The sequence below is a fragment of the Vombatus ursinus genome, unplaced genomic scaffold (assembly GCF_900497805.2).
Source record: "Vombatus ursinus unplaced genomic scaffold, bare-nosed wombat genome assembly UNPS02014793.1, whole genome shotgun sequence".
Lineage (NCBI taxonomy): Eukaryota > Metazoa > Chordata > Mammalia > Diprotodontia > Vombatidae > Vombatus > Vombatus ursinus.
Window position 1 is genome coordinate 9,746,350 of NW_020954571.1, and position 24,521 is coordinate 9,770,870.

General features: G+C 41.4%; 2 protein-coding genes and 1 pseudogene across 2 annotated transcripts; 2 read left to right on the forward strand and 1 right to left on the reverse strand.

Annotated features, from left to right (window-relative positions):
* The first annotated feature begins 347 nt into the window (after positions 1 to 347).
* Positions 348 to 8,714, forward strand: TOR1A (torsin family 1 member A). Its single transcript, XM_027869266.1, has 5 exons — positions 348 to 528; positions 3,209 to 3,474; positions 4,457 to 4,632; positions 4,720 to 4,847; positions 7,291 to 8,714. The coding sequence occupies exons 1-5, from the start codon at positions 348 to 350 to the stop codon at positions 7,539 to 7,541; spliced, it is 1,002 nt and encodes a 333-aa protein (XP_027725067.1). The 3' UTR covers positions 7,542 to 8,714.
* A 1,544-nt stretch (positions 8,715 to 10,258) lies between these two features.
* Positions 10,259 to 19,919, reverse strand: LOC114048615 (torsin-1B-like). The gene is given in 7 exon segments (XM_027869655.1): positions 10,259 to 12,269; positions 13,502 to 13,629; positions 15,147 to 15,322; positions 17,935 to 18,200; positions 19,233 to 19,542; positions 19,544 to 19,710; positions 19,784 to 19,919. Coding segments are annotated over 7 exon segments (1,425 nt in total). The 3' UTR covers positions 10,259 to 12,027.
* Positions 19,920 to 23,341: 3,422 nt separating this feature from the next.
* LOC114048387 lies at positions 23,342 to 24,303 on the forward strand (annotated as a pseudogene).
* The last annotated feature ends 218 nt before the right edge of the window (positions 24,304 to 24,521 follow it).

Sequence of the window (24,521 nt, forward strand, 5' to 3'; positions counted from 1 at the left end):
AATAAACTAATTAATTATTTTTTTACCAAAAAAAAAAAAAGGAGAGAAAAAGAGTGTAAAATGGTCCTGAGACCAAAAAGTTTGAGAACCACAGCCTTAAGGAGTTGGAGGGGGAGGGGAGGCGGAAGGGAGAAGGCACGTTCTTTGCCCGACTCCAAGATGGCCGACCTTGCCTTTGCTGCCAGTGGGATGAGAAGGCGCGGGAAGTGCTTTTTCCCTCACAAAGATGGTGGCGGGCGGTAGGGGCGGGGCGGAGCCGGAAGCGGCGGCGGCCTGTCATCGGCACCGGCCGAGGCCGTGGCCGGGAGGGCGGGATCGGTTTGGCTCGGCTCAGTGCGGGTCCGGGCATGAAGCTGGTCCGGGCCGCCCTGGGCCTGCTGCTGCTGGCGCCGCCCTTGGTGCGGGCGGTGGAGCCCATCAGCCTGGGGCTGGCCCTGGCCGGTGTGCTCACCGGCTACATCTCCTACCCGCGCCTCTACTGCCTCTTCACCGAGTGCTGCAGCCAGAAGCGGAGCCTCAGCCGCGAGGGTAGGGCCGGCCCGGGGCTGGCGGGGGGGGGGGGGGGGGAGGGACCGCATGTGGCCGGGGGGGGGAAGGCGGGACGCACGGGATTAGAGGCCGGGTAGGGGCGCAGACGCCCGCCTCTGCCGCTCCCGGGTTCGTCCCCTTGCCTCTCGTGAGTCTGTTTCTTCATCCGTACAATGGGGCGATGGGGACTAAATGAGCAGCTCCAAACCCTCTAGTGCTCTCTGGAGAAGGGAGGTCAGGGGTATGAGGCGGGGGTGGGGGGGCAAGAAGCATCAAGGGCTGGACTCCGGCTCTGAGAGACCCCAGTCTCTGATGTGGGGCGGAAGCGGGGGTCCCCTTGGAGGGCACCATAGATTCAGAGTACCTTGGAGGTCATTTAGTTGAACCCTTTCATTGGACCGGACTGGGAAACTTCGGCCCTTTGGAAAGGACGAATAGCTTGCCCAGGCTTATACAGGTGCTAGCAAAGCCATTATGTTGTACTAGAAAGAACCCTGGATTTGGGTAGTCAGAAGACCTGGGTTAGAATCCCGATTCTGAAATTTATGAGTGAATGTGTGAATAGATGGATAGATGAATCATAATAATAACTAATATTTACCTAGCGCTTTAAGCATATGTTAACTCATTTTTATCCTCAAAATCACCCTGGAAGGCAGGTGCTATTATTATCCCCATTTTACAGATGTAGAAACTGAGGGACTCAGAGTGACATAACTTTTAGGTGTTTGAGGCAGAATTCCAACTCAGTGTTTGACTACTCCAAGCCCCAAACCCTCTCCACAGCCTCATCTAGCTGCAAAAGAAACAGACACCACGCAAAGCCCTGGGGATAAAAAAAAAAACCTCACAAAATTGAGAAGACCCCTGCCCTCCAGGAGCTTCCTTTCTAACAAGGAGAGATGAAAGGTATAGAAGAGTGGTGGCTAGGGAAGGGAGTTTGGGTAAGGTGGTGAGTGGAACAATAATAGCATAGTTGGTCGCTATCTCCTGTCTCTGGGTGTTTGCTTTGGCTATTCCTCATGCCTGGAGCAGCCCCTTTCTTCCTTAAGATGCGGTTCAGTTGCTTGCTTCTACTTGAAGCTTTTCCTGATTCCCTCAAATTCTAGGGCCCTCCCTTCTCAAACTACCATTTAACTACTTTGTATTTGCTCTCTTTATGTTTGTTCCATATATACTTATGCGACCTTGTTGTCTCCCCAGTTAAAATGCAAACTTCTGGTGAGTTGGTATTGTTTTATTCTTTGTCTTTGTATGCCCAGTACCTGGCATGGGACCTGGCATGGTATCTAATAGATGCTTGCTTGGCAAGTCTTTTTCAGAAAAAAGTGGTAGTATTGATTTGATTATAGTTCCCAAAGGGGAGAGGAGGGAGTTGCTGGTTTAGGTTTAATACCCTAGTTTTAAAGAGGAAGAAGCCTGAGTGAGATTGTATGACTTCTCCAGTTTGGCAGGCTTGGGGCCATGCTCCTAATTGGTGAGAACCAACCATAATTAGCTGGCCCAAGATCTGGCCATACTTCTTGGCTGAGATCACCTCTTAGAGAAGCAAGAATAGTGTAGTGGATAAAAGCTAGCCTTGGAGTCAGAAAGATCTGGGTTCAACTCCTATATGACCCTGGACAAGTCACTTAACAGTGCCCCCAGAAAATTGTATGGCTATAAATAACCAGAGAGTTGCCCATCTGTATCAGTGAAGGGAGTTTCCACCCCAAAAGTTCCTTCTTACAGATGAAATCACAAGTCTGGATCAGAAGAAAAAAGAAAGAAAGAAAGACCGTCATCTCATAGTGTTGTTAGTAAAACACTTTGTAAACTAGAAATATTAGCCATTATTAAAGTAGCAAAGTTAGAATTAAAACCCAAAGTGCCTGACTCCCAAGTCCAATGATCATGGCTTTGTATCATACTTCCTCAAGGACAGACATCACAGAGAAGTAAAACTTGGAGATCGGGTGGGGATGGGGTGAGGAGTGGTGGTACCTGGTAAGGACAAGGGAGGACGTTTTGAGTGTCATGGAAAGAGTGGGAGAGGCTCCCTGGATAAGTCCAGAGATTTTGTAGGGAGCAGGTTGGGAGTCGAGATAGGGGACTGCTTGCTGCCTCTGACAAAAAATGGGAGGGGGAGGGTCCTGTGTTTGTAGACTCTGCTTCAACCTTCTTTGCAAGAGAAAATAGAGTACTTTCATAATTGAATCTTCTTAAAAGTATCTTCTTAATTGAGAAGAGGAGAGATATTGAAAAAGGGAGTCTTGTCTCCTTCCGTTGTTCAAGTGGTATCTGAGTCTATATCTGAGTCTCATTTTCCTCCTGTCCAGAGAAGGGGGGCAATAAAGTAGGGTTAGATTTGGGTGCTTAATCCTCAAATGTGATGTGGACATTGAAGAGGCAGAGTCCTGTCTGCCAAACTGGTGGATAGTTTTTGTTCCTGTTTGAAAAAGCTAGAAGATGATGTGTCATTGGCATAGATGGGGCCTAGGAAGTTTGCAGGAGGGAAGAAATAACAAGGGGTGGAGGAAATCCTCCTCAGTATTTCTTTGGGGCTGAAGAGGCAGGTTATTTCAGTCAACTGCTGATCATAGCTGGTTAGCATCCCAGAAGATCTGAACCAACCCTTATGTTTTATCTAGTCTGCAAACCAGTTGGTTACTTGCACATGACAAATTTTGTTTTTCCTCAGCATTGCAGAAGGACCTTGACAGCAAGCTCTTTGGACAGCATCTTGCAAAGAAAGTGATTTTAAATGCTGTATCCGGGTTCATAAGTAACCCAAAGTCCAAGAAACCTCTTACCCTCTCCCTGCATGGATGGACTGGCACAGGGAAAAATTTTGTCAGCAAAATCATAGCTGAGCATATTTATGAGGGTGGACTTAACAGTGATTATGTACATCTATTTGTGGCTACATTGCACTTTCCACATGCTGGGAACATCGTACAATATAAGGCAAGAAGATAATTTGGAATCCTTCCTGACAGCACAGGGGTTGGGCTTTGTTTGATGTTTTTGTGTGGGTGGCAGTGAAATTTATGGGATAATATGCTAAAAAATGAATGATCTCTGAGAACTTCTTTCTAGATGTCAGTTTTATATTATACTTTGCATGTTCCTAAAGGTTACGGCATTTGGGAGGTGGGTATGTTTGATACACAAGAGCAGTTTGGTTGTTGGAGCTTTGTAATGTTTCCTGAAGAAGTGTCCATTGTGCTGAATTGGTAAGATTGACATTCAGGAATGAGGCTGGAAGGGAGCTATCTGGTAGAGAAGTCCCTCATTTTCCATATGAGGCAACTGAGGCCCGGAGAGGGGAAGTTATATTCAAGCTCATGTTATATTCAAACTAGTTAGTTGCAGGGCTAGACAAGAACTCATGTCTTCTACCAGTACAGCCCTCCTTCACATTGTACTATTTCTATAACCTGTTGTTTGATTTCACTCTGCCTTAGCAAAAGTAATTGGGAAGGGGTTTTTTTGAGAATGCGTAAGAATACTTAAATTGCTTTTCTTCATTATTTCTTTTACTAGTATAGATATATTAGTACTACCATTCTGAGGTTATAAGCTGTTATGCTTATGTTCATTAATTAATTAATGTTCTTTAGGTTATCCTTAGGTATGCTTTATTTTCTTTCATAATCAGTAGTATTCAATTAGAACCTAAAATGATTTCTTTCTAGATGCTCAATAGGATGGTAACATACTATACCTCAGTAGACCGTATCTTCCTCATTAGAATACAAAGGATAATTTTCTTCCCTATTTCTTTTCTAATTGTGACAAAAGATTAAAAGAAAAGATTGGCATGGCGTTCAAGTGATAGCATTAAAAGAAAGATTTCTTAGACATTTTAGCTACTTCCAGGGTAACATTTTTATGTGTTATTCTTACTGAAGTCTCCTCTGGGTATTTTCGGTTTGTTGTAATCCAGGACCAGTTACAGTTGTGGATTCGGGGGAATGTGAGTGCCTGTGCAAGGTCCATCTTCATATTTGATGAAATGGATAAGATGCACGCAGGGCTTATCGATGCTATCAAGCCATTCCTTGACTACTATGATTTGATAGATGGGGTCTCCTATCAGAAAGCCATCTTCATCTTTCTCAGGTAAGATGAGATTGGGAAGGAATGAAGAATTCTGGGGTGTCTTAACAGCAACTAAAGCAAATCCTTATTTTTGTATACATTTCACAGCAATGCAGGAGCTGAAAGAATAACAGATGTGGCTTTAGATTTCTGGAGGAGTGGAAAGCAGAGAGAGGAAATCAAGCTGAAAGACATGGAGCAGGCGTTATCTGTGTCAGTCTTCAATAACAAGAATAGTAAGTGGCACTGTGTGTGTGTGTGTGTGTAACTCAGTGTTTTGGGGAGGGGGCTTTGTTATCTTCTAGTCTTCCTCTCTTCCATGTCTGGAATGTTCTAGACCTTAGTCTGCACATTTGGAAATGTTCATAGTTTTTATTCTCTTTTAAAAAAATTTTTTTGTTACATTTAAAAAAATTTTTTTTAATTAAAAAAAATTTTTTTTGTAATCAAACACAACAGGTTATAATGTAAACACTATTAATCTTGCTGTTTTATACAAGTAACCATACAAGTAACATTAAACATACAATTGATGCTGCTACTGCTATGTTTCTAAATTAAAATGAACTGTTCTTCTAAGAAGTAAGATTTTGTGGATACTGACCTTTAAACCTTTTGGGGGAACACACAATTTCTTTTTTTTTTCTTTTTCTTTCTTATTTTTTTTCCCTTCCTCCCTCCCCACTCACCTTCATTGAGAAGGCAAGCAACTCAGTATAGGTTATAAAGGTATAGTCATGCAAAACACTTCCATAGTGGTCATGTGGTGAAAAACTAGGTGTTTCCCTTATTCCTATTCCACCCCCCATTTATTCTGTTCTTTCTTTTGACCCTGTCCCTTATTAGAAGTGTTTGCTTCTGATTACCCCCTCCATAAATCTGCCCTCCCCTTTATCATCCCTGCCCCCCTCTTATCCCTTCCCCCCTATTTTCCAGTAGGGTAAGATAGCTTTCCATACCCAATTGAGTGTGTTTGTTATTCCTTCCTTAAGCCAAATCCGATGAGAATAAGATTTACTCATTCACACTCACCTTCCCCCGTTTCCCCTCCACTGTAATTCGTTACATTTTAAGTTCTAAATTGTCTCTCTCCCTACTTCTCTCCCCACCCTACACTAAGAGAAGGTCACCATTTGACCTAGATACATATACACATACATATATACATATATCTGTATACACACATATATACATATATGTGTATATATATGTATGTGTATATACTTATGTTTTTCATTTCTTTCTCAGGAGGTGAATAGCATCTTGCTCATAGGTCCTTTGTAGTTGATTTGAATATATATATATATATACACACACATATATATACATATATATGTATATGTATATATATGTATATACACACACTCAGAATAGCTTGGTTTTTCACAGTTATTCTTTGAACAATATTGCTGTTATTGTACACAATGTTCTCTTGATTCTGCTCATTTCACTCTTCATTATTTCCTGCAAGTTTTCCTAAAATCAACCTGCTCATCATTTCTTATAGCACAGTAGTATTCTATCACAATCATATATCACAACTTATTTAACCATTGTCCAACTAATGGACATCTCCCCAGTTTCTAGTTCTTGCCACCATAAAGAGAGCTGCTATAAATATTTTAGAACAATTTTCATAGTTTTTCTATTTTCTTGTTTTAAATCTTTTCTTTCCCTTGGGGAAGACAAGGAATTCTATTGGGCTGCAACAGCTCTGGTGGGTTGGAGATGTGGACTTTTTCATCTAGAACTATTTTCGTGTTCCTAACTTTAACTTTTTAGAACCTGATGAATCAGGTTCTGTTCCTTGTTTTGTTTTTTTTAACTTTTATTAACAAGCATTTATTTTCACTCCCTCCTATTCCCTGTTCTTCAACTGAAAATAAGAACAACAAAAAAGAACAAAAACAATACAGTGGTAACAATTAAGTGTAGTCAGGCTTAAAACATCTTCCTACATTGGCCATGTTCAAAAATGTCTATTTCATTCTGTGCCCTGAGTCCATCACCACCCCTCTGTTGGGGATGGGTAACATTAGCCCTGTGCAACCAGGATTGGCCACTGCATCCTCCAGAGTTCTTAAGTTTTTCAAAGTTGTTCGTCTTTACGATGCTATTGCTTCGGTATAGATTGTTTCCCTGGTCTGCTCAATTCACTCTGTATCAGTTTATATGAGACTTCCCCGGTTTCTGTGAAACCAGCCACTTTGTCATTTTAATATGGCACAGTATTATTTCATTATATTCATGTACCATAATTTCTTTAGTCATTCCCCAATTGATGGGTGCCCTTTCAGTTCTCTGCCACTTAAAAAAAAAAGAACTACTATAATATTTTTTCCCTTTTCTCTTTCTTTCATATCTTTTGAGGTATGGGCCAAGAGGTGGTATTGATGGGCCAAAGAATATGCTGGGATGGTGACTTTTTGTTATCCCTGACGACACAGAATTCTAGATTCAGACCTAGGAGCAACCTTTTGGGTTATCTAGTCCAACCCCCTTATTTTACAGATGAGGAAACAGACTTTGTTTCCTCAGTTAAGTGATTTGCCCAAGGTCACACAGGTCTGGAGTATATAAGGTGAGAATCTGAACCCAGGTCCTGGCTACAAATCCATTGCTCTTTCCCCTGAAGAACACTAACCTTCACCAGTACTGACTTTGTTTTCCTTTTTCCAGGTGGCTTCTGGCACAGTAGCCTAATCGACCGAAACCTCATTGATTATTTTGTTCCATTTCTTCCTCTGGAATACAAACACCTAAAAATGTGCATCAGAGTTGAAATGAAATCTCGTGGCCATGAAGTTGATGAAGATATTGTAACTAAAGTGGCAGAGGAGATGACATTCTTCCCCAAAGAAGAGAGAGTTTTCTCTGATAAAGGCTGCAAAACTGTATACACTAAGTTGGATTATTACTACGATGACTAAGTATTTCAGGATGCATTTATTTGCATTGAAAAGGAAAGTACTCAAAATGGAAACACTTGGGCTCCCCCCCCCCAAATTCCTTTTCCTAGATGAGGAGGAAAATGAATTTTAAGTCTTTTATAGAAAAAGGAATTTCTCCTTGCCTTTTTTATTCAGAGGAATCTGCAATAGCCATCGAACCTTTTCAAAAGCCTGGATCTGCCTCCCTAACTTACGTGGGAACAGCACCAATGAAAGAAGTCAACCGTTACCTAACACGTTTGTAATAGTGCCTATGATTTTTTTGAAATCACATTTTAATTACAGGTTTCTGTTTCAAGGAAAGACAAGTAAGTTTTATGTAAGATGTGATGAGGTGACTCAAAGTAGTTTTTAATATCATGAGAAATTTATCCTTAAGAGTCTAAATTTTGAGGTTTTGAGAGTTTACCAAAAAAAAATCTTGATAATGATTATGTCTTTAGTACAGAAACAAACATCAGTGATCTGGAAAGCATTTCCTAGATTTCAGTCAATGTAGTCCAGGGACAGGAATAGGGAGAAAGCAATCTGTCAGAAGAGGGTAATTGAAGCTGTCTTGTCAGTCCTGCCCACAGGAGCTGAGAAATTTTAAAGAGAAGGAAAAATGTATGAGAAGATGAACATCTGAGGCTATTTGTTGTATGTATGTCACAAAAAGCCTTAAAAATATCCTTTCAAGGAAGTTCAGTGTGGTAGTACTAAAATAACTGTTAATTAGCAAAAAACTTTTATAAGGACTGAAACAGTGAGTTTATGAAAATAGGATTGTTCTTCAACTGAAAAGGGACACGGCATCCTGAATGTGTTTCCAGTTGATGACTTACAGAAACGAAGGCCAAATCACACGTTCCATTCGTTCCCATCTCACTTTTTATTCCTCATGATGCCCTTGCTCCGAAGTAAGAGCAACTGTACTATTTATGCACCTGCTGTCCTTATTTATATGTGGTGAGTTCTGCCATATTTTTAAGCCCTTCTCTACAATGACCAGTTTTTGCTTTTATGATCAAGGGATTAAATACACTCTTCCCCCCTCAGCCCCAAACCCTTGGAAAATTTACATGCATCTAATAAAGATGCTGAGGATAGTGTTTTTATTTATAAATACAAATAACTGGTTTTTCAATAAAATGTGATTTTCTAGTTTGTAAATACATTTCTTCAGAGAAAAATAGGCCCTGTAAGCCCTTGCCTTACACACTTCTCAAATCATAAAGATACATAAACTACTGGTTAGAATGAAGAGAAAAATTCTGGACATTTGCTTGATAGCTGGAAGGGGTTGAGACTATTGTGCTGCATCTTTGTAGAATACTTTGCCTGGTAGAGACACACCCTCTTTTCGGTAATGTGTTTCTAGGAAGTTGCATAAATTGAGTCACAACAATAGTTTGCTGTTTAAAAGAACTTAGCAGGGGATTGGTTTATAAAGAGTCATCTAGTCTGACCTCATACCTAGATCAAAACTCCAGAACCTCACTCACCGATGATCATTTAACCAAGCTGCAAACAGTAACAGGGAATTTATTACTTTGCCATGTTAGGAAACAAATGTTCAAAGGGCACAGCTCTGCCTCACTCTAACTTTTGCTCATTGGCTCTAGTTCTCTGTGCTTCTGCTACAAACAAATCTAATCAGTTGGCTACAAAGTGCCAAGGTAGCATGAGCTAGAAGGGACTAATCTTGCCTTCCCCCCAGCCCCTCTTTATTTTAGTTGAGGAAACAGACGGGGGGTGGGGGGGTGGGAGGGATGTAACTTGCCCAAGGTCATACAAGTTCTTAAGTAATAGAATTGGGATTCAAACCTGGATCTTTGGACACCAAAGCCAGTATTTTTCCTATTAAATCACACTAAAGAGCCCTTCAGATATTTTAAAACAGCAGTGCACATCTCCGATCAGCACAGAGGTCATGCCTGAGTTTAGGAGAGCCTTTACATGTCCAACAACATAATTTCTTGGTTCCAAGTTGTATATATATGGCTAAGAGGCAGCATTGTTGAGTGGCAAAACTTGGAGTTCCAAGACTAGTTTGAATCCAGACTTTGGTACTTAATAGCTCTAAGACTGCTCAAAGAATTTCACCCACCTGTGCCTATTTCCTTTTCTGTAGAAAGGAGGATTAATCTCTTAGGGTGACATGACAAAAATGCTTTGTACAAGACATTGCACTGTAACTGGATTATTATGACATCAAGAAACATCAATAATCTGCTTTAAGTTTTTCACCAGGTTTTCACACATTTTATAGATAATAGTTCTTTTCTGTGCTGTTAAACATTACTCCTACTAATAGCATTTGTTTAGCACTTTAAGGTTTGCAAAGAGCTTTAGGAGTATCTTACTTTATCTAGAAAAGGTTCTACGAGTTCTGATGTAACAATTGTTTGTAACAATTCTAATTTCCCAATCCACTGACCCTGTGTGAATGAAAACAAGCTTTGCACTCAACTTAGGTATGGTGAGTCTGCCTAGTATTACTGGGCTGTTAGGAAAAACCACCCCTGTTACTCTCCAAACTTCTAGACCTTAAGAACCTAAAATAAGACTAAAGTCATTATTTCCCAGGCAGTGGCAACCCATACTAAAGCATCTTATCAAAATTGTGTTTAATTAAACAACTAGTAAACAAGTATTTTTTGTTAAAAATTGTTGAATAACAAACTACTGAAAGGAAGACATTATACATCAAATGATAAAATTTCAGCTTTGATTAATTTTTATTCATAGTTTAAAATTTTCATTCACACCTTTTAAGGGAACACTTAAAACCACAGGACAGAGGGGTAGGGGATAGGAGAATTACTTGCAGGTTTTCAAAGTTATAAATCAGAAACAACAGTCCAAAGGCCTAAGGTTACTAATGTGTTCAGTTTATTGCATCAGAATAAACAGGTCACCACCTGACCACCCACCCACAAGGTGATAAAAGTAGCCAACTGTTCCAATTTGAGCATATACGTTAAAAACATAGAAAGTGCCATCCTGGGGATAATTTTATTAAAAGACTAAATATGGTGTTTAGAATTTTTCCAATCCTTTAACATATAAAAATATTCATTCTATAACTTTCTCTTATGTATAAAAAGGCTGCACGATTAACCAGTTGCACTGCAACTATAGTATCCACATGTACCGGAATAAAAAAAATGTTCTTACTTCCCTCAAAGAGGCAATCAACTCAGTCAACGTAGGGGAATCGACAGGATTCAGGTTCCCATGGCAATGCAGACCATAACCAGCCACCACATCGGATCTCTTAGTTTTCATTTACATTACTATAAAGTTAGAAATAAGAATCCAAACTCCATTTGAGTTTAAGAATATGTATGGAGAAGAGGATAAACTATAACTCCATTCTATACCTTCCTTTATATCAAATAAGCAGTTTCTCACACTTCTCATATATATTTCAGAACTATCAAAAACATGCCTTTGAAAATACCAGTTATGACATGCAATGACCTTTCAGTGACACGAGTCACTGGAATGTTCATAAATGAACAAATCTTAAGCATTTCACACTAGAGTTGCAAGGACCAAATTCAAGATTGACCCTTATATAAGTCATAACAGAGAGAGAGAAGTGTTTGACTACTAGAACAAGTGACCCAATTTCTGAACCATGTCGGTCCTAAAGAACGATTTGATTTTGGCAACAGGGTTTGGAGATGTATTTCAGGGATGTTAGGCTGAAGTTTAGAGCTACAGTGTAGTCTTCTGACCAGAAAAAGTGTGAGAGCGTCATGAACTAGGCACTGAATCAATAGGCCTTGTTTGCATTAGGTGACCTCAGTGCTCCACGTCACCATAGAAGGAGGAACAGACACTCGCTGGAAACACTCCTAAGTTAATACTATGGGCTGATTATGAAATGAGGCAAGTCCCTTCAATGGCACAATTCATTGAGCTCAAGAGATTTAGGCCCGTATGGCCACATACTCTCACCTAGTATGGCTTTGTAGTTGTGGAGTGCTCTAGATTTTAAATGATCCTTGTTGAAAATGATAAATGTTCTATGTGTAAAGAGCAGAAAGTAAACAGAATAATCCAATCTAAAATTCTTCAGGTGAAGACCTAATGTTATCTGGACACATCTGGGCCAGCCACAGGGAACTCCCTTCAGTTAAGACAGTAATTCTGACACACAGCAGGTGTTATGGAGTCAGCAGTAAATTCCAATTACTTTACAAACATAAATAGTTGTAAAGGCCACTTCTGGCAATGTTAGGGATGATGAGCTTGAATGGAATTTTTCAAGTCCCACCTTCAACTGAAAATTAACAGTTGGGCTGCAAAGTTCTTTAGTGATATGTTTTTAAAATCCACTCTTCTTAGAAAGCTACCTTTCCTAAAAGTCAGTAAGTGCAAATGCGCAGACTCCTAAAAAGGGTCTTCAAAAGTGCTTCAGAAAGGCAGGGCCTGGTTGGCTGCATCTTCTGGTTGCTTCTCTTGTAGTAAGAGATCAGTAAAAATCTAGCCTTGTCTGCACCGTCTTGCAGCCCTTATCGGAGTAGATTTTCTCTTCTTTTGGGAAAAACGTCATTTCATCTGCCACTTTTGTGACAACTTCTTCATCTATGGTAAAACCCCTTGATTTCATCTCTGCCCTCACACACATTTTCACATGTCTGTACTCCAAGGGCAGAAACGGAACAAAGTAATCAATGAGGCTCTTGTCTATCAGGCCACTGTGCCACAAGCCACCTGTGAAACAAATCACAACTGGGTTAGATGAAAGTCAAGGAAGAATGACAATCAAGCTGTGATTGATGTCTCATAAAAACTTTTTCAATACCACAAAGTTGTATAATTTTAGCAGTGTGAGAGAATAAAAATATTCTCTCTGTAACTCAGTATTATAGTCTTCAAGGATTGCTGTGGTAGAAAAATCATCACTCTGTGACCAAACTGGTGAGGAGCCATTTCAAATTTATTTTGGCTGGACATCAAATAAGAGACCCAGTCCATCTCTGGGTCTGTTCTCTGTTTCCATCTTGGTAGGACCTTCCTGAACTTATTCTCTGTTGACAGCCTTTGAGAACCCAGAATCAACCTCATGATAAGACAGCGGGGTAGGACTTCAGTGGAAGTAAATAAATAACCTCCAAGAGAGGCAGAGGAGTGGGCAAAGAGACAGCTTTAAGGCCAAGCAGACCTGGGTTCAAGTCCCATCTCTGACACATACTGCCTCTCAGAACCCAAGCAATTCTCTATGACAATAGGTTGCAGGAAATGCCAACCTACATTGGTAAAGGATTTCCTTAGCTGGGAATTCCTTATGCCAATGAAAGCACAGGTCCTCTCCTTATCTTAAATAGTCTTTAAAAAAGCAATGGAATCTGAGTGTTAGTGATGTCACCTGCAAAGAGGTAACATGTTAAACCCTCTTCAGTTACTCCTGTTAGAACATATCAATTCTGATCACAGCATCTCCTTATTCACCCAGCAGATTTTATACATAATTTTTTTTCATTTGTCAACTTATTAAAGACGTCATTGAGAGAGAAAAGACGCAAATAACTGAGAACATGATGGTTCCGGATCAGGCACTGGCTTATGTATCCAAGAATCTGAGATGCAACCCTGATTTGACTAGCCATTGGCTCTTTATGATGGGGAGGGCAAGTCATGTCACCTCTCCAGACTCATTTCCTTCTCTGTAAAATCCACTCTAAAGTTCTATGATCCTAGAAACACTTTCATTGACCAATGAAAGAACTGGTAGATGTGTAGCATCTAATGGCTCTCAATCCATCTTAATTGCATCAATGGATAAAAAGCAAGGATGCTGATTCAGCTTCACACCGGGCAGCAGATGTAATCAAACCAAGTCCAACAGTAGAATTTCACAGACAACCAAAAAAAAAAAAAAAAAAAAAAATCCATGTGAAGAGAAGGCTTTTGGTTAATTCAAAGGGCTCTTCGTGCATACTTACTGTTTTTGTTATTGAAGACTCCTAAAGATAGCACAGACTCCAAGTCTTTGAGCTGAATGTCTTCCCTCTTTTTTCCTGCCCTCCAAAAATCAAGGGCCATTCTGGTTATAAGATCACCTCCTGCATTGCTGAGTGGAGGTGGCCGGGGTGGGGGGGGCGGGGTGAAGGAGAAGAAAGGCTTAAAGTAATGTTCTTTTTAGAACCCAGCATAAAACAAAGATTTTTATAATGGTGGGGGGGGCTGTTCTGTTGTTTATTTTTCATTCAACAAGTATTTACTAAGCAATTAATACATGTAAGATCCTCTGTTGGATGCTGTGAAAGACTCAGTCCCCATCCACAGGAGCTTATTCTCTATTTCTTTTTTTTCCCCTTTGTCCTCTTCTTTTTAAATTTTATTTTTTATTTATGGAATAAAATAAGCATTTCCATAACATAGTACAATAAAAAAGATGATTACACATGAAAGTGCAAATCTGCTATACACAACTTGCTATTCCTTTCAAATATACAACAAAATTATCATGTAAATTTTTTCTCTTTCCTTCCCTCACCCCCCGCCCTAGAGATGGCTCTCATTAGACACAAATAGGTATATAAAGATTACTCTCTATTTCTAGGTAGAATACTCAGTGTACAGACTATATCTTTAATTTCTTTTGTAACCCTTAATGTCAACTTGTACAAGGTAGGCATTTCATAAATACGTATTTACAAAACTCTGATATTTAATAACTGACTGGGCAGTTTTCCCCTTAATTCACTTAGAAAGGCCTGGCTTAGTATTGATGTCCTGGATGTTAGGAAGTTCCATTGTCAGGCCCAGGATGTCAAATTTATTCAAGGCTTGGTTCTATCAAGTGTCAAAGTTGAAATTTTCTCTTCAATGTAACTTTTTTGTACAGGTATACTTCATATTGTACTCTGACAAACTAAATCTAATTCTTATTTATCAAGTCATATTGTAATACTGTACCGACGAACCTGGATGTATATTCAGAAATCCTATTGCAAGGCCTTCAGTAAAGCAAAAAGCTAAAATACTCTATATGCCCCCTCCCCCTTTGCCCCACAACCTTCTCTGCATGTTGGATTTTTTTGTAGGCAGGCAACCTCACCCCCTTCATCATCATGCTAATATAAGCTTATGATATGATATTAATACACTATGACAAAATCCCGATGAAATGTTACAGAAGCCTGATGCAGGGAAAGAGCACTGAGGATCCTACAGTGAGAGGCCATAGTTCAAATGTTAGCTCTGCCACTGTTCTGACCCCAGACAAGTCCCTGACTCTCTCTGGGCCTGTTTCCTCATTTGTAAAATGGAGCTGAACTTGATGACCAGAGAGGTACTTTCCAACTCTAAGTCTATGTTCCTATGACTTTCTATTTCCCACACCCCATACCATAATACTGGCACAAAGAGGGTTTCCAGTTTGATCAACTCAATCTTCTCTCACAGACTGTCAATGTTAAATTGAATGTTGACCAGATTAAGGCAGAGAGGCCCTAGAGCCTTGCAGAGGGGCCTTATCTCAGCATTTATGGAATAAAGAAAAAAGTTCAGAAGCCTCCCTTACAGTTGAGTACCATAATACCCACCAAAAGAATAACAAGGCAAATCTTTCCACCACATCCTAACCTGAGGAAGATAAAGATGGCTTTCCGATAAGAGATCCCATCAACCTGCTCATAGTAGTCTAGAAATGGCTTGATGGCATCAATGAGCCCACGGTGCAATTTATCCATTTCATCAAATATGAAAACAGATCTTGCGCATGCACTCACATTACCCCGAATCCACTTCTGCAGCTGCTCCTGTACCAAGAGAGAAGAGGTAATATGAAACCCTGCATGGGAGGTGAGGGGCAGAGGGAGTGGAAATGGGCTGAAGGCAGAGGACTCCTGGCTCTTACCATGGAGAGCTCTTGTTCCTATGGCGCTTTAAGCTCTGCAAAGTGTTTTAACAGATTACCTCATGTGGACCTCACAACTGTAGAAGGCAAATACTAAAGGTGGTATTATCTCACTTTACAGATGGGAAATTGTGGTTCAGAGAGGTTAAGCGACTTGCTGAAGACAAGTTAGTAAGCAATGGGTCTGAATGCACTTTCTGACTCAAGCCCTGCACACACTTGGTTCTTTAGAGGATGCCTCTCTGTGCTTGAAAGGGTTACAAAGTGCTTCCTATACATTATCACATTTGACACTTTGAGGTAAGTAATTTAAGCATGATTCTTCTCATTTCTACTATAATGGATGTGGAAACTGAGGTTCAGATAGGTTGCATTATTTGTTAAAGATTATGGAGCTGTGTATCAGCAGAAGTTGGTTCTACACCCAGGTCACTCCTGGTTACAAGTTCAGTGCAACTGCCCACTTTTTTTCTTGGAAGAAATATTCGGGGGCAGCTGAGTGGCACAATGGATAGAGCTCTGGCCTTGAAGTCCGAAGAACATGAGTTCACATCTGGCCTCAGTCACGTGACACTAGCTGTGTGACCCTGGGCAAGTCACTTAACCCTGACTGCCTCACCAAAAAAATAAAAAAAAAATTCACAAGCCTTCTGCTCTATAATGGCTTTACCAAACCAAACCTTGTCTACAGATAGTAACCTATTCAATTTGAAAAGACAGCTATCATACTGTGTTTTACTCATTCCCATTGATAGATAGAGGAAGTTCAAGTGCATGGTGATTTATTCAATAAAATAACCCACTGAGTGAACAGAGCTCTGGCCTTGGAGTCAGGAGGACCCGAGTTCAAATCCAGCCTCAGACACTTAACACTTACTAGTTGTGTGACCCTGAGGCAAGTCACTTAACCCTGATAGCCTCACCAAAAAGCAAATAAATAAATAAAATAACACACAGAATGTGCTTTTCAAGAAGTCTAGAAGGGAAATATAGGAAGGGGAAATTTATTGTTATTCAGTTGTTTTTCAGTCATATCTGACTCATTGTGACCCTATTTGGGGTTTTCTTGGCAAAGATACTGGAGTGGTTTGTCATTTCCCTGTCCAATTCATTTTACAGATGAGGAACTGAGGCAAACGGGGTTAAATGACTTGCCCAGGGTCACACAGCTAGGAAGTGTCTGAGACCAGATTTGAACTCATGAAAGGGAAAAAGACCATTTTTTAAAATTTACCTTTAGTGAGAAATCAATTCTAGGTTCTAACTCACAATTTTTAGATCTTGTCCAAGAACAAAAACTCCCAGTAAGCAAAAAGTCAACATGAATAAATAGTTATGACTCCAACAAAGAACCCTATGATTTACAGTTGGAATATCTTAGGTCATCTTGTCTAATATTTTTATTTTTTAAATGGCAAAACTGAAGCCCAGGGAATTAAAATGACTTGGCCAAAGTCACAAAGGTAACTTTTATACAGATTCACAGGGTGAAGGAGATAATATCTTATGAAATGGCTAAGTGAACATTTGCTTACTTTGAGGCCATTAAGTAAAAGGCAAAGTTAAAAGTCCTACCCTCATCCTCCTAAATGAAAGGCAGTAACATTTCAAAAGACCTTTTTTTCCCCTCAGGAGGTTATATTAAAAAGGCACATTCATCTATTTTTGCTAGCCTACCAATATAAGGAAAAGATTTGGAAGAATAGCAATTTTCTTTTCCAAATTCTTCTATCATTTTGGTTTCTATTTCTCTCTTTCTTTCTTTTTTTTGGGGGGGGGGGCCCTAGGCAATAGGGTTAAGTAACTTGCCCAGAGTCACAATGCTAGTGAGTGTTTTGTGTCTGAGGCCACATTTGAACTCAGGTCCTCCTGACTCCAGGGCCAGTGCTCTATCCACTGCACCACCCAGCTGCCCCTTGGTTTCTATTTCTTCAAGAATGTTGTGGTAACCAGACTTTGTAACTGCACTTCCTTGTTCAGTTAAGTTTCTATTTCTTATAAGCAAGAACTATGGGAAATTATTTTTATCCATTTATCCATTTTATTATTATTATTTATCCATTTATTACATTTTTGAAACAGAATACAAACACACAATTTAAAGTTTAACCTAATGGACAATTTCAAAGAAATGAAATTGAAAGAAGTTCCCAAGTTAGTCTCATAAAAAGAATAGAAAAGAAAGCCACACAAAAGGACCAAGGGCAAAGACTTTTTTTTTTTGGTGAGGGCAGTTAGGGTTAACCGACTTTCCCAGAGTCACACAGCTAGTAAGTGTTACATGTCTGAGGCCTTATTTGAACTCAGGTCCTCCTGACTCCAGGGCCGGTGCTCTATCCACTGCGCCACCTAGCTGCCCCACAAAGAATTATTTTTAAAAAGTTTTACTGCACAGGCTAGGAAATGTAGATCTCAATAGAGATCAGGAGTACTGCAATGAAGAAGCACGCGCTAGCCGACCACCAACACTGGATGCGGTGAATCTGTGGATCTGAAACCAATCAGTTCTCTCACCTGATACAATTTTATCTCCTGTTCATGCGGGAAGTGCAGAGTAGAAACAAACAGGTGGACGAAGTTACTCTTGAGTCCTTTCGGGTGAAGGTTTTCAGCCACAATCTGACTGACAAAGTTCTTGCCTGTGCCAGCCCAGCCATGTAAAGAGAGAGTCAGTGGTTTTTTTGGATTCCTGTTGTTCCCGAAGCCAGTCAATGCTTTGAGAATCACCTCTCTAGCCAGGTGCTGTCCAAACAGTTTCTCTTCTAAATCTAACTTCAGCGCTGAATGAACCACCCCAGAAAAAAAGAGAGAGACGCGTATTAAAAACAGATCAGGATGATGACAAGGGGCTCAGCTTTGACTTGGCCTAGGAAAATGACTTACAAGAGTTTCTGAAAAGCCCCATAGAAAACGCCCAACTATGCATGCTAAATAAAGTCACTTCGAAAACACACTCAGAATCACTCTATGATTTTATCTCCACTTTCTGTAAGGCGTATTTCACAAATCCTCATTCGCATTAGCCAGATTCATCCTAAGACAAAGCACTCAAACCTATCACTTCTTTCTTCCCACTTTCTCTCGAATGCAATTGTTCCCTTTGGCCCACAAAAAGCTTACCAAGACTAGCATTTACAGAGGAGGCTCAGTGGTCAGCACCTATAATAATTATCTCTCACAAACGCTACCATTTCAGTTTCTTTTGACACCAAGAATTTAAGTTCTTATCTGAGTTCCCTTCTGTTAAGGTAGCCTTAACAGCCAACACCTCTGCAATCTGCAACCTAAAGCCAAGTGTAAAGGGGAGATAAGAGCCAGGAATCGTGAAATAGGTGCAGACAATAAACACTACAACCTAGGCTTTCCCGTCCTACTTCCCTTTACTTAGAGAGCTCCAATTCACACCCTTCCTGCCCCTCCTCAAACTACAGGACAGTCCTAACTGTATTCTTGTTTTAAAAGTTGCATTTCTCCCCATCGCTCCTTCCTCCACCTGACGTGTCACTGTGATCCCCCCTCCCCCCCGCTTTGGCGCTCAGACCACCCACAGTGTCACTCCCCTGCCCTGCCCTCCCCAGTCCCACCGACCCCACGGGGGTCCACAATCCGGCCCCCCCACCCCCACCTCTACTCCGCTGATCTGCACGATCCGTCACACCTTGAAATCCAAAGCTCCCGCCTGGCAGCTGCCCCCGCCCCCCCGTCCTGCCGTCCTGGCGGTCGGGGATCCCCCGCGCGCGCACGCCGCCCTCCCCAGGATCCCCGAGCCCGACTCCGCCGCCCCGGCCCCCAGCTTGGCCGCAGCGCGCTACCGGAGGCGTTGACCGGCTGCTCCTCGCGGCAGCACTCCACGAAGCGGCAGTAGAAGTCCGGATAGGAGAGGTAGCCGGTGAGGGCCGAGGCGGCCCCGATGGCGATGCCCACGGTGATGGGCTCGAACGGCTCGGCCCCCGGCACCATCAGCAGCAACAGCAGCAGCGGCAGCGGCGGCGGCTGAGCCGGCAGCTGGAGCGGTCCCATCGCCACCGCACGCAGCGCGCCCCGCGGCCCCGGCTCCATGAGCCGGGCTTCTGCCCCGCGCGTCACTTCCGCTTGTCCCGAAAGGCGCGTGGGACGCTCCTCGTACGACGCCATTTTTGTTTGGAGCGGGGGAGGAGCCGAACCTGCCGCCTACCTTCCGCCATTTTTGTGAGGGGCCTGCGACGGCCACCTTGGCGGAAGTGTGGGACTGGAAGGAGCATGGCTTCCTGATGCCTTCGTCCAGCCCATCAAACCTTCCTGCGGTCCAACCTCACGCGGCCGGAAGCCGAACGATCGCTTTTCTGGGACCGGCGCTGGGCGTCAGCTTCTCCAGAGCCTGCACCTTCCTGGGCCCGGGGCAGGCGGGGAGACGTGGGGAGGTACAGCAGGAAGCAGGCATCCAGAGCGCTGGACTTGTGGTGGAGTGGGCGGAGCTTCGCGTTGTAGGCCTCTCGGGCAGAGTTCAGATTCCAGCTCATCCGCTTACTGCCCGTGATCTGGGACGAGTCACGGCGCTTCTCTGGGCTCAGTTTCCCTATCTGTAGAATGAGGAGGTTGGGCTAGGTCATCTCCCTAGAGTCTTGTTCGGGCCCTAAACCCGGGACCGGATGGATTTGAATTCGATCTGAAAACTTAGCACGTGGCAAACCTCGTGTAAAACGGATAGTGGTAGTAATAGGTGCTGCCACTTCCCCAGCAGGGAGTTGTGGAGGTCAATTGAGGAAATGTATATAAAGTATTTTGTAAACCTTGCTTCATCCTAGCAAAGCAAGTCTGGAAACTAAAGAAAATTGAGAGCTAGGCTTAGTGATCACAGAATCTGAGTTGAAAGGGACCTTACATGTTGCCTAGTCTAATCTTTTTTTTTCTTTTTTGACTAGGGTTAAGTGACTTGCCCAGGGTCACACAGCTAGTAAGTGTTATGTGTCTGAGGCCACATTTGAACTCAGGTCCTCCAGAATCCAGGGCCGGTGCTCTATCCACTGCCCCACCTGGCTGCCCCAGCCTAGTCTAATCTTGCACTGGACAAAAATACAAATATCCAAGCAATGGTCATTTGATCTTTGCTTGAGGACCTTCAGTTGGGGAGAAGCCAATACTTCCTCAAGTTGTTCATTTTACTTTTGGATACTTCTTACAGTTATACCAATGCTAATATTTGAAGAAGTCTGATTGAGCAGTGGCAAGGGTGATATTTTTTCTTATCTGTAAAAAAATAAAACAAAACAATATTGAGCTAGATGATCGTTATGGTCACTTCCAATTCTAAAATTTGGTAGTGGTTGCTTTGAACCCTCAGACTCCAGTCACTGAATGAGGTGTGGTAGTTCATCTTTTTCCCTATTCCATTTTCTTTCTGGATAAAATGAAAGGGATCGACTAAATTATCTTTAAGATTCCTTCCCACTCTAAGTTCCAAGATCCTAAGTGTACCTAGCCTAAAGTACCAGGATTCTGATACAAAGAAGCAACCTTGGATTTTCAGAATATCTTCTAGTGATTTGGAAGGTTATACAGTGCTTAAAAAAAAAAAAGCTTCAAGTACGGTATCAGAGACAAACTGTCTTTTCCAAGGACCACCTTAGAAAATGGAGAAGTTCATTACCAGTAGACTTGTCACTAGGTGATGAATACTTCACCTGTGGCAACCCACAAAACAAAGAAAAGTACCAAGATTTGTTAGCTGAACCTGGGTTAGAATACAAGCCCCCTGACTCTGAGTCTAGAGCTCTTTCGTCTATACCGTTGCAGTGCAATCCCAATTTGATGTTTATGATTTAATTTTATTTAAATCAATGAATATTTATTAAGGTCAGCCATGCCAGCTAACTATAAGCTTTGTCAGGAACTATCAATCTGGAAAGATTTCAAGTATTGACCCAGAGATGACACATAGTGTCTGTCTTCTGAAGAACAGCCTAGTTAAGTATGGAAAGGCATGTCAACAGATGGTTGGCCACCAAATGAAGAATTTTTTTTGTTACAGACATTTGGTTTATGATCTGCACTGGTGAAGAGAGTACTCACAATGATAAATCACATGTTCTTGGAAGGATGAAAGTAGGAGTAAGACCCTGTACTTTGAAGAGTGGGAGAAGGGGAGAAGAGGAAGGCAGAGAGATACAGTTTCAAAAGAGCATTGGTCTTAGAATCAGAAGAAATGGGTTTGAGTTCCAGCTTTTGTATTTACTACCTACTTGACACTGAACCACAGTACTTACTTTGCCTTGCTAGATCTATTTCCTCCTCTGTAAAATGGACTAAACTAGATAACCATTAAAGTGTTCTTTCTACTATTACATGATTCTTTTGGACATAACTTATTAGCTACTTAGCTATTTGGTTTATTTTTTATCTAAATTCCCATTTAAAAAAAAAAGAATCCTTATTGGTAATGAGAACTACCTCATGAGGCATCCAGTTCCCCTTCTTACTAAAAGTATTGATAACTTTTGTTTCTATATCACCTTTACTTCTAAATATCACCTTTCTGCTTCTGCCAAACAAACCATCTATAATGTATGGTGCATGTGCAAAAATGATTTACTGTTACATTTGCTTATTTAGATTGATAGTACATGAATAAGATTTACACTCACAGATGGATGTTGTTTATTGATAAATAGCTTATAAACATCGACTCCTCTAGGGGCAGCTAGGTGGCTCAGTGGATAGAGCACTGGCCCTGAAGTCAGGAGGACCTGAGTTCAAATCCAGCCTCAAACCAAACACTTGACACATACTAGCTGTGTGATCTTGGGCAAGTCACTTAACCCTGATTGCCTCACTTTAAAAAAAAAAATATTGACTCCTCTAGGAACAAACCACCTGCCTAATTCCTAAAGGTCTAGGTAAGCTTGTCTCATGTTAGTACTCCCACAGCCAGGTATTTCCTTCCCGGGTGTCTGGCACATCACATCAATCCCTCCTCTTGAGCAAATGGAGAATAATGTTTGAATCACCAAGCATGAGGAATGCAAGAGTCTGCTTTGGTGGCCACCCAGTAACAGATTGTCAGTGAAGGATTCAGTGAATTTTTTATAGTTCTAGCTAGGGGCAATTGATTACACCTAATAAACTACCAATTATATATCCTTGTAAACTAATGAGGTAATTAATCAGTGATCAGAAATTTATTATTACTTAAGCTTATGACTAAGTTGTTTTTTCATTTGTTTTTTTTTTTTTTGGTTAGGCAGTGGGGTTAAGTGACTTGCCTAGGGTCACACAGCTAGTAAGTGTTATGTGTCTGAGGCTGGATTTGAACTCAGGTCCTTCTGAATCCAGGGCCAGTACTCTATCCACTTCGCCACCTAACTGCCCCTTTAATTTTTTAAAATAAGCATTTATTATGTGTTTACTATATGCCAGGAACTGTGATAAGCACTGGAAATACTTGTTTGTCCTTTTTTCTTGAAGAGGACTGTGACATCAGGGAAGTGATGCCAGGACATGCAAGTGAATTGGATTTAAGTGAGGGAGAGCCTTGCAAAGTCACCAGCCTCACTCTCTCCTGGAGCCATCTGGGTCAAGTGGCAAGATACAGATCAGTACTACTGGAGATGGCCCCTGATGCAGTGGGAGGCCTTGGCCTTTTTAAGCTAAGGTCTTTAACAAGTCTCAGTTTGGCTGAGGCAACACCCATTCAGTGATCAAAGGTAGGTAAGAAATGAGGCAAAGAGTGGCCTCTTTTTACCTAGTCAAAAAAAAAAATCAATTTTGGAAGGGAAAACCCTCAGGGTTTCTGACCAAAACAGAAACAATTGCTATTTACACTCACTTTGAGCCAATCAGGGCCCAAACAATGACCAAGTGAGGCTTGGGCTGGGACCTATTGTTGGCTGATCAATGAGAGCCAGAGTGATTTGGGTTTAAGTCTTGGTCTTCAAGAAGAAAAAAGGTTTCAGAGATCAAAATATTCATTCCCTTTAGAGATAAATCAATCTGAGCTTTATAAACTGTAAATATAAAGTTGGTGTTGGGTGGAGTAGAGGTGGGGTAGGGAATAGCACCTGAGAAAAGCCTTGAAAGGAGGAAGAGATTCCAAGAACTGTGCTAAAGAGCAAAGGCAGACTAGATTTCCCGTGGCCGTAGCCAATCTTCAGGTGAGCTCTCCACCATGGCCGAGGTTGGCTGGCCGCCACACACCCGAGTGCTCCTGCAGCAATGCCTTCATGCCAAGCTGCAAATCCATCCTGCCCAGGGCGGCGTCGAGGTTCTGAGAGCATTAGCGATCTATGTCTGCTTCTTCAAAGGTGCTGAAGAAGACCTTCTGCCTAAAATGGTTAGCACACTGTTGAAAGTGAAATTAAGTGAGACCGAAAATGGCAAGCATGTCTCTATATTGGATCTACCTGGGAACATCCTCATCATCCCCCAAGCCACCCTTGGAGGCAAAGTGAAAGGAAGAAACATGCAGTACCACACCAACTCTGGAAAAGAAGAAGGATTTGTGCTTTATTCTCAGTTTGTGACTCTGTGTGAAAAAGAGTTTGTTGCTAACAGTAAATGTGCTGAAGCCGGTATGGTGGTGAGACATGGAACTTAGGGGAACAGACAAGTGTTAAAGCTTGATACCAATGGACCCTATACACACCTGATTAAATTTTGAAAAGGCCACTTCAGTTTGTATAAGAGTATTCTGGGGTGAAATGGTCAGGACTGGAATTGCTAGAGGGTTTTTGTTTTTTTAAGATCTGTCATTACAAGGTTTTGCCACATTTTGACATTTAGGAAGACTGGTGTCTCCATTGAATAGAGTGGGTTATAGTTTTGAGTCTCCTGCTAGCTTGGGCAACTTCACCTTTAATTCATTCTGCCATCCTTCTAAAAGTGCTTTGAAGAAATCCTCTCAACATTATTTTCCATCCAAATAAAAAAGAATTATTTTAAAATTCAAATTATTGAATATTGAGGAATTTTGTCCAGCTAAAGTAAACATGTTGCTTCAACTATCAAAAATTAAAGTCTCTCTCAAACAGACCCTATATATTTTGTGATATAAAATTAATTTATTTAATACCTCCTTGGAGCCATTATGTCATTGGTATAGATCATCTAGGGGCAGTTAGGTGGTGCAG

What these genes read in the sequence shown, in the direction of transcription:
- TOR1A (XM_027869266.1), top strand. Translation starts at nt 348, where the DNA reads ATGAAGCTGGTCCGGGCCGCCCTGGGCCTGCTGCTGCTGGCGCCGCCC. An exon ending in GCGGAGCCTCAGCCGCGAGG is followed by an intron (nt 529 to 3,208) that starts GTAGGGCCGGCC and finishes GTTTTTCCTCAG; the next exon opens with CATTGCAGAAGGACCTTGAC. An exon ending in AGTCTTCAATAACAAGAATA is followed by an intron (nt 4,848 to 7,290) that starts GTAAGTGGCACT and finishes TCCTTTTTCCAG; the next exon opens with GTGGCTTCTGGCACAGTAGC.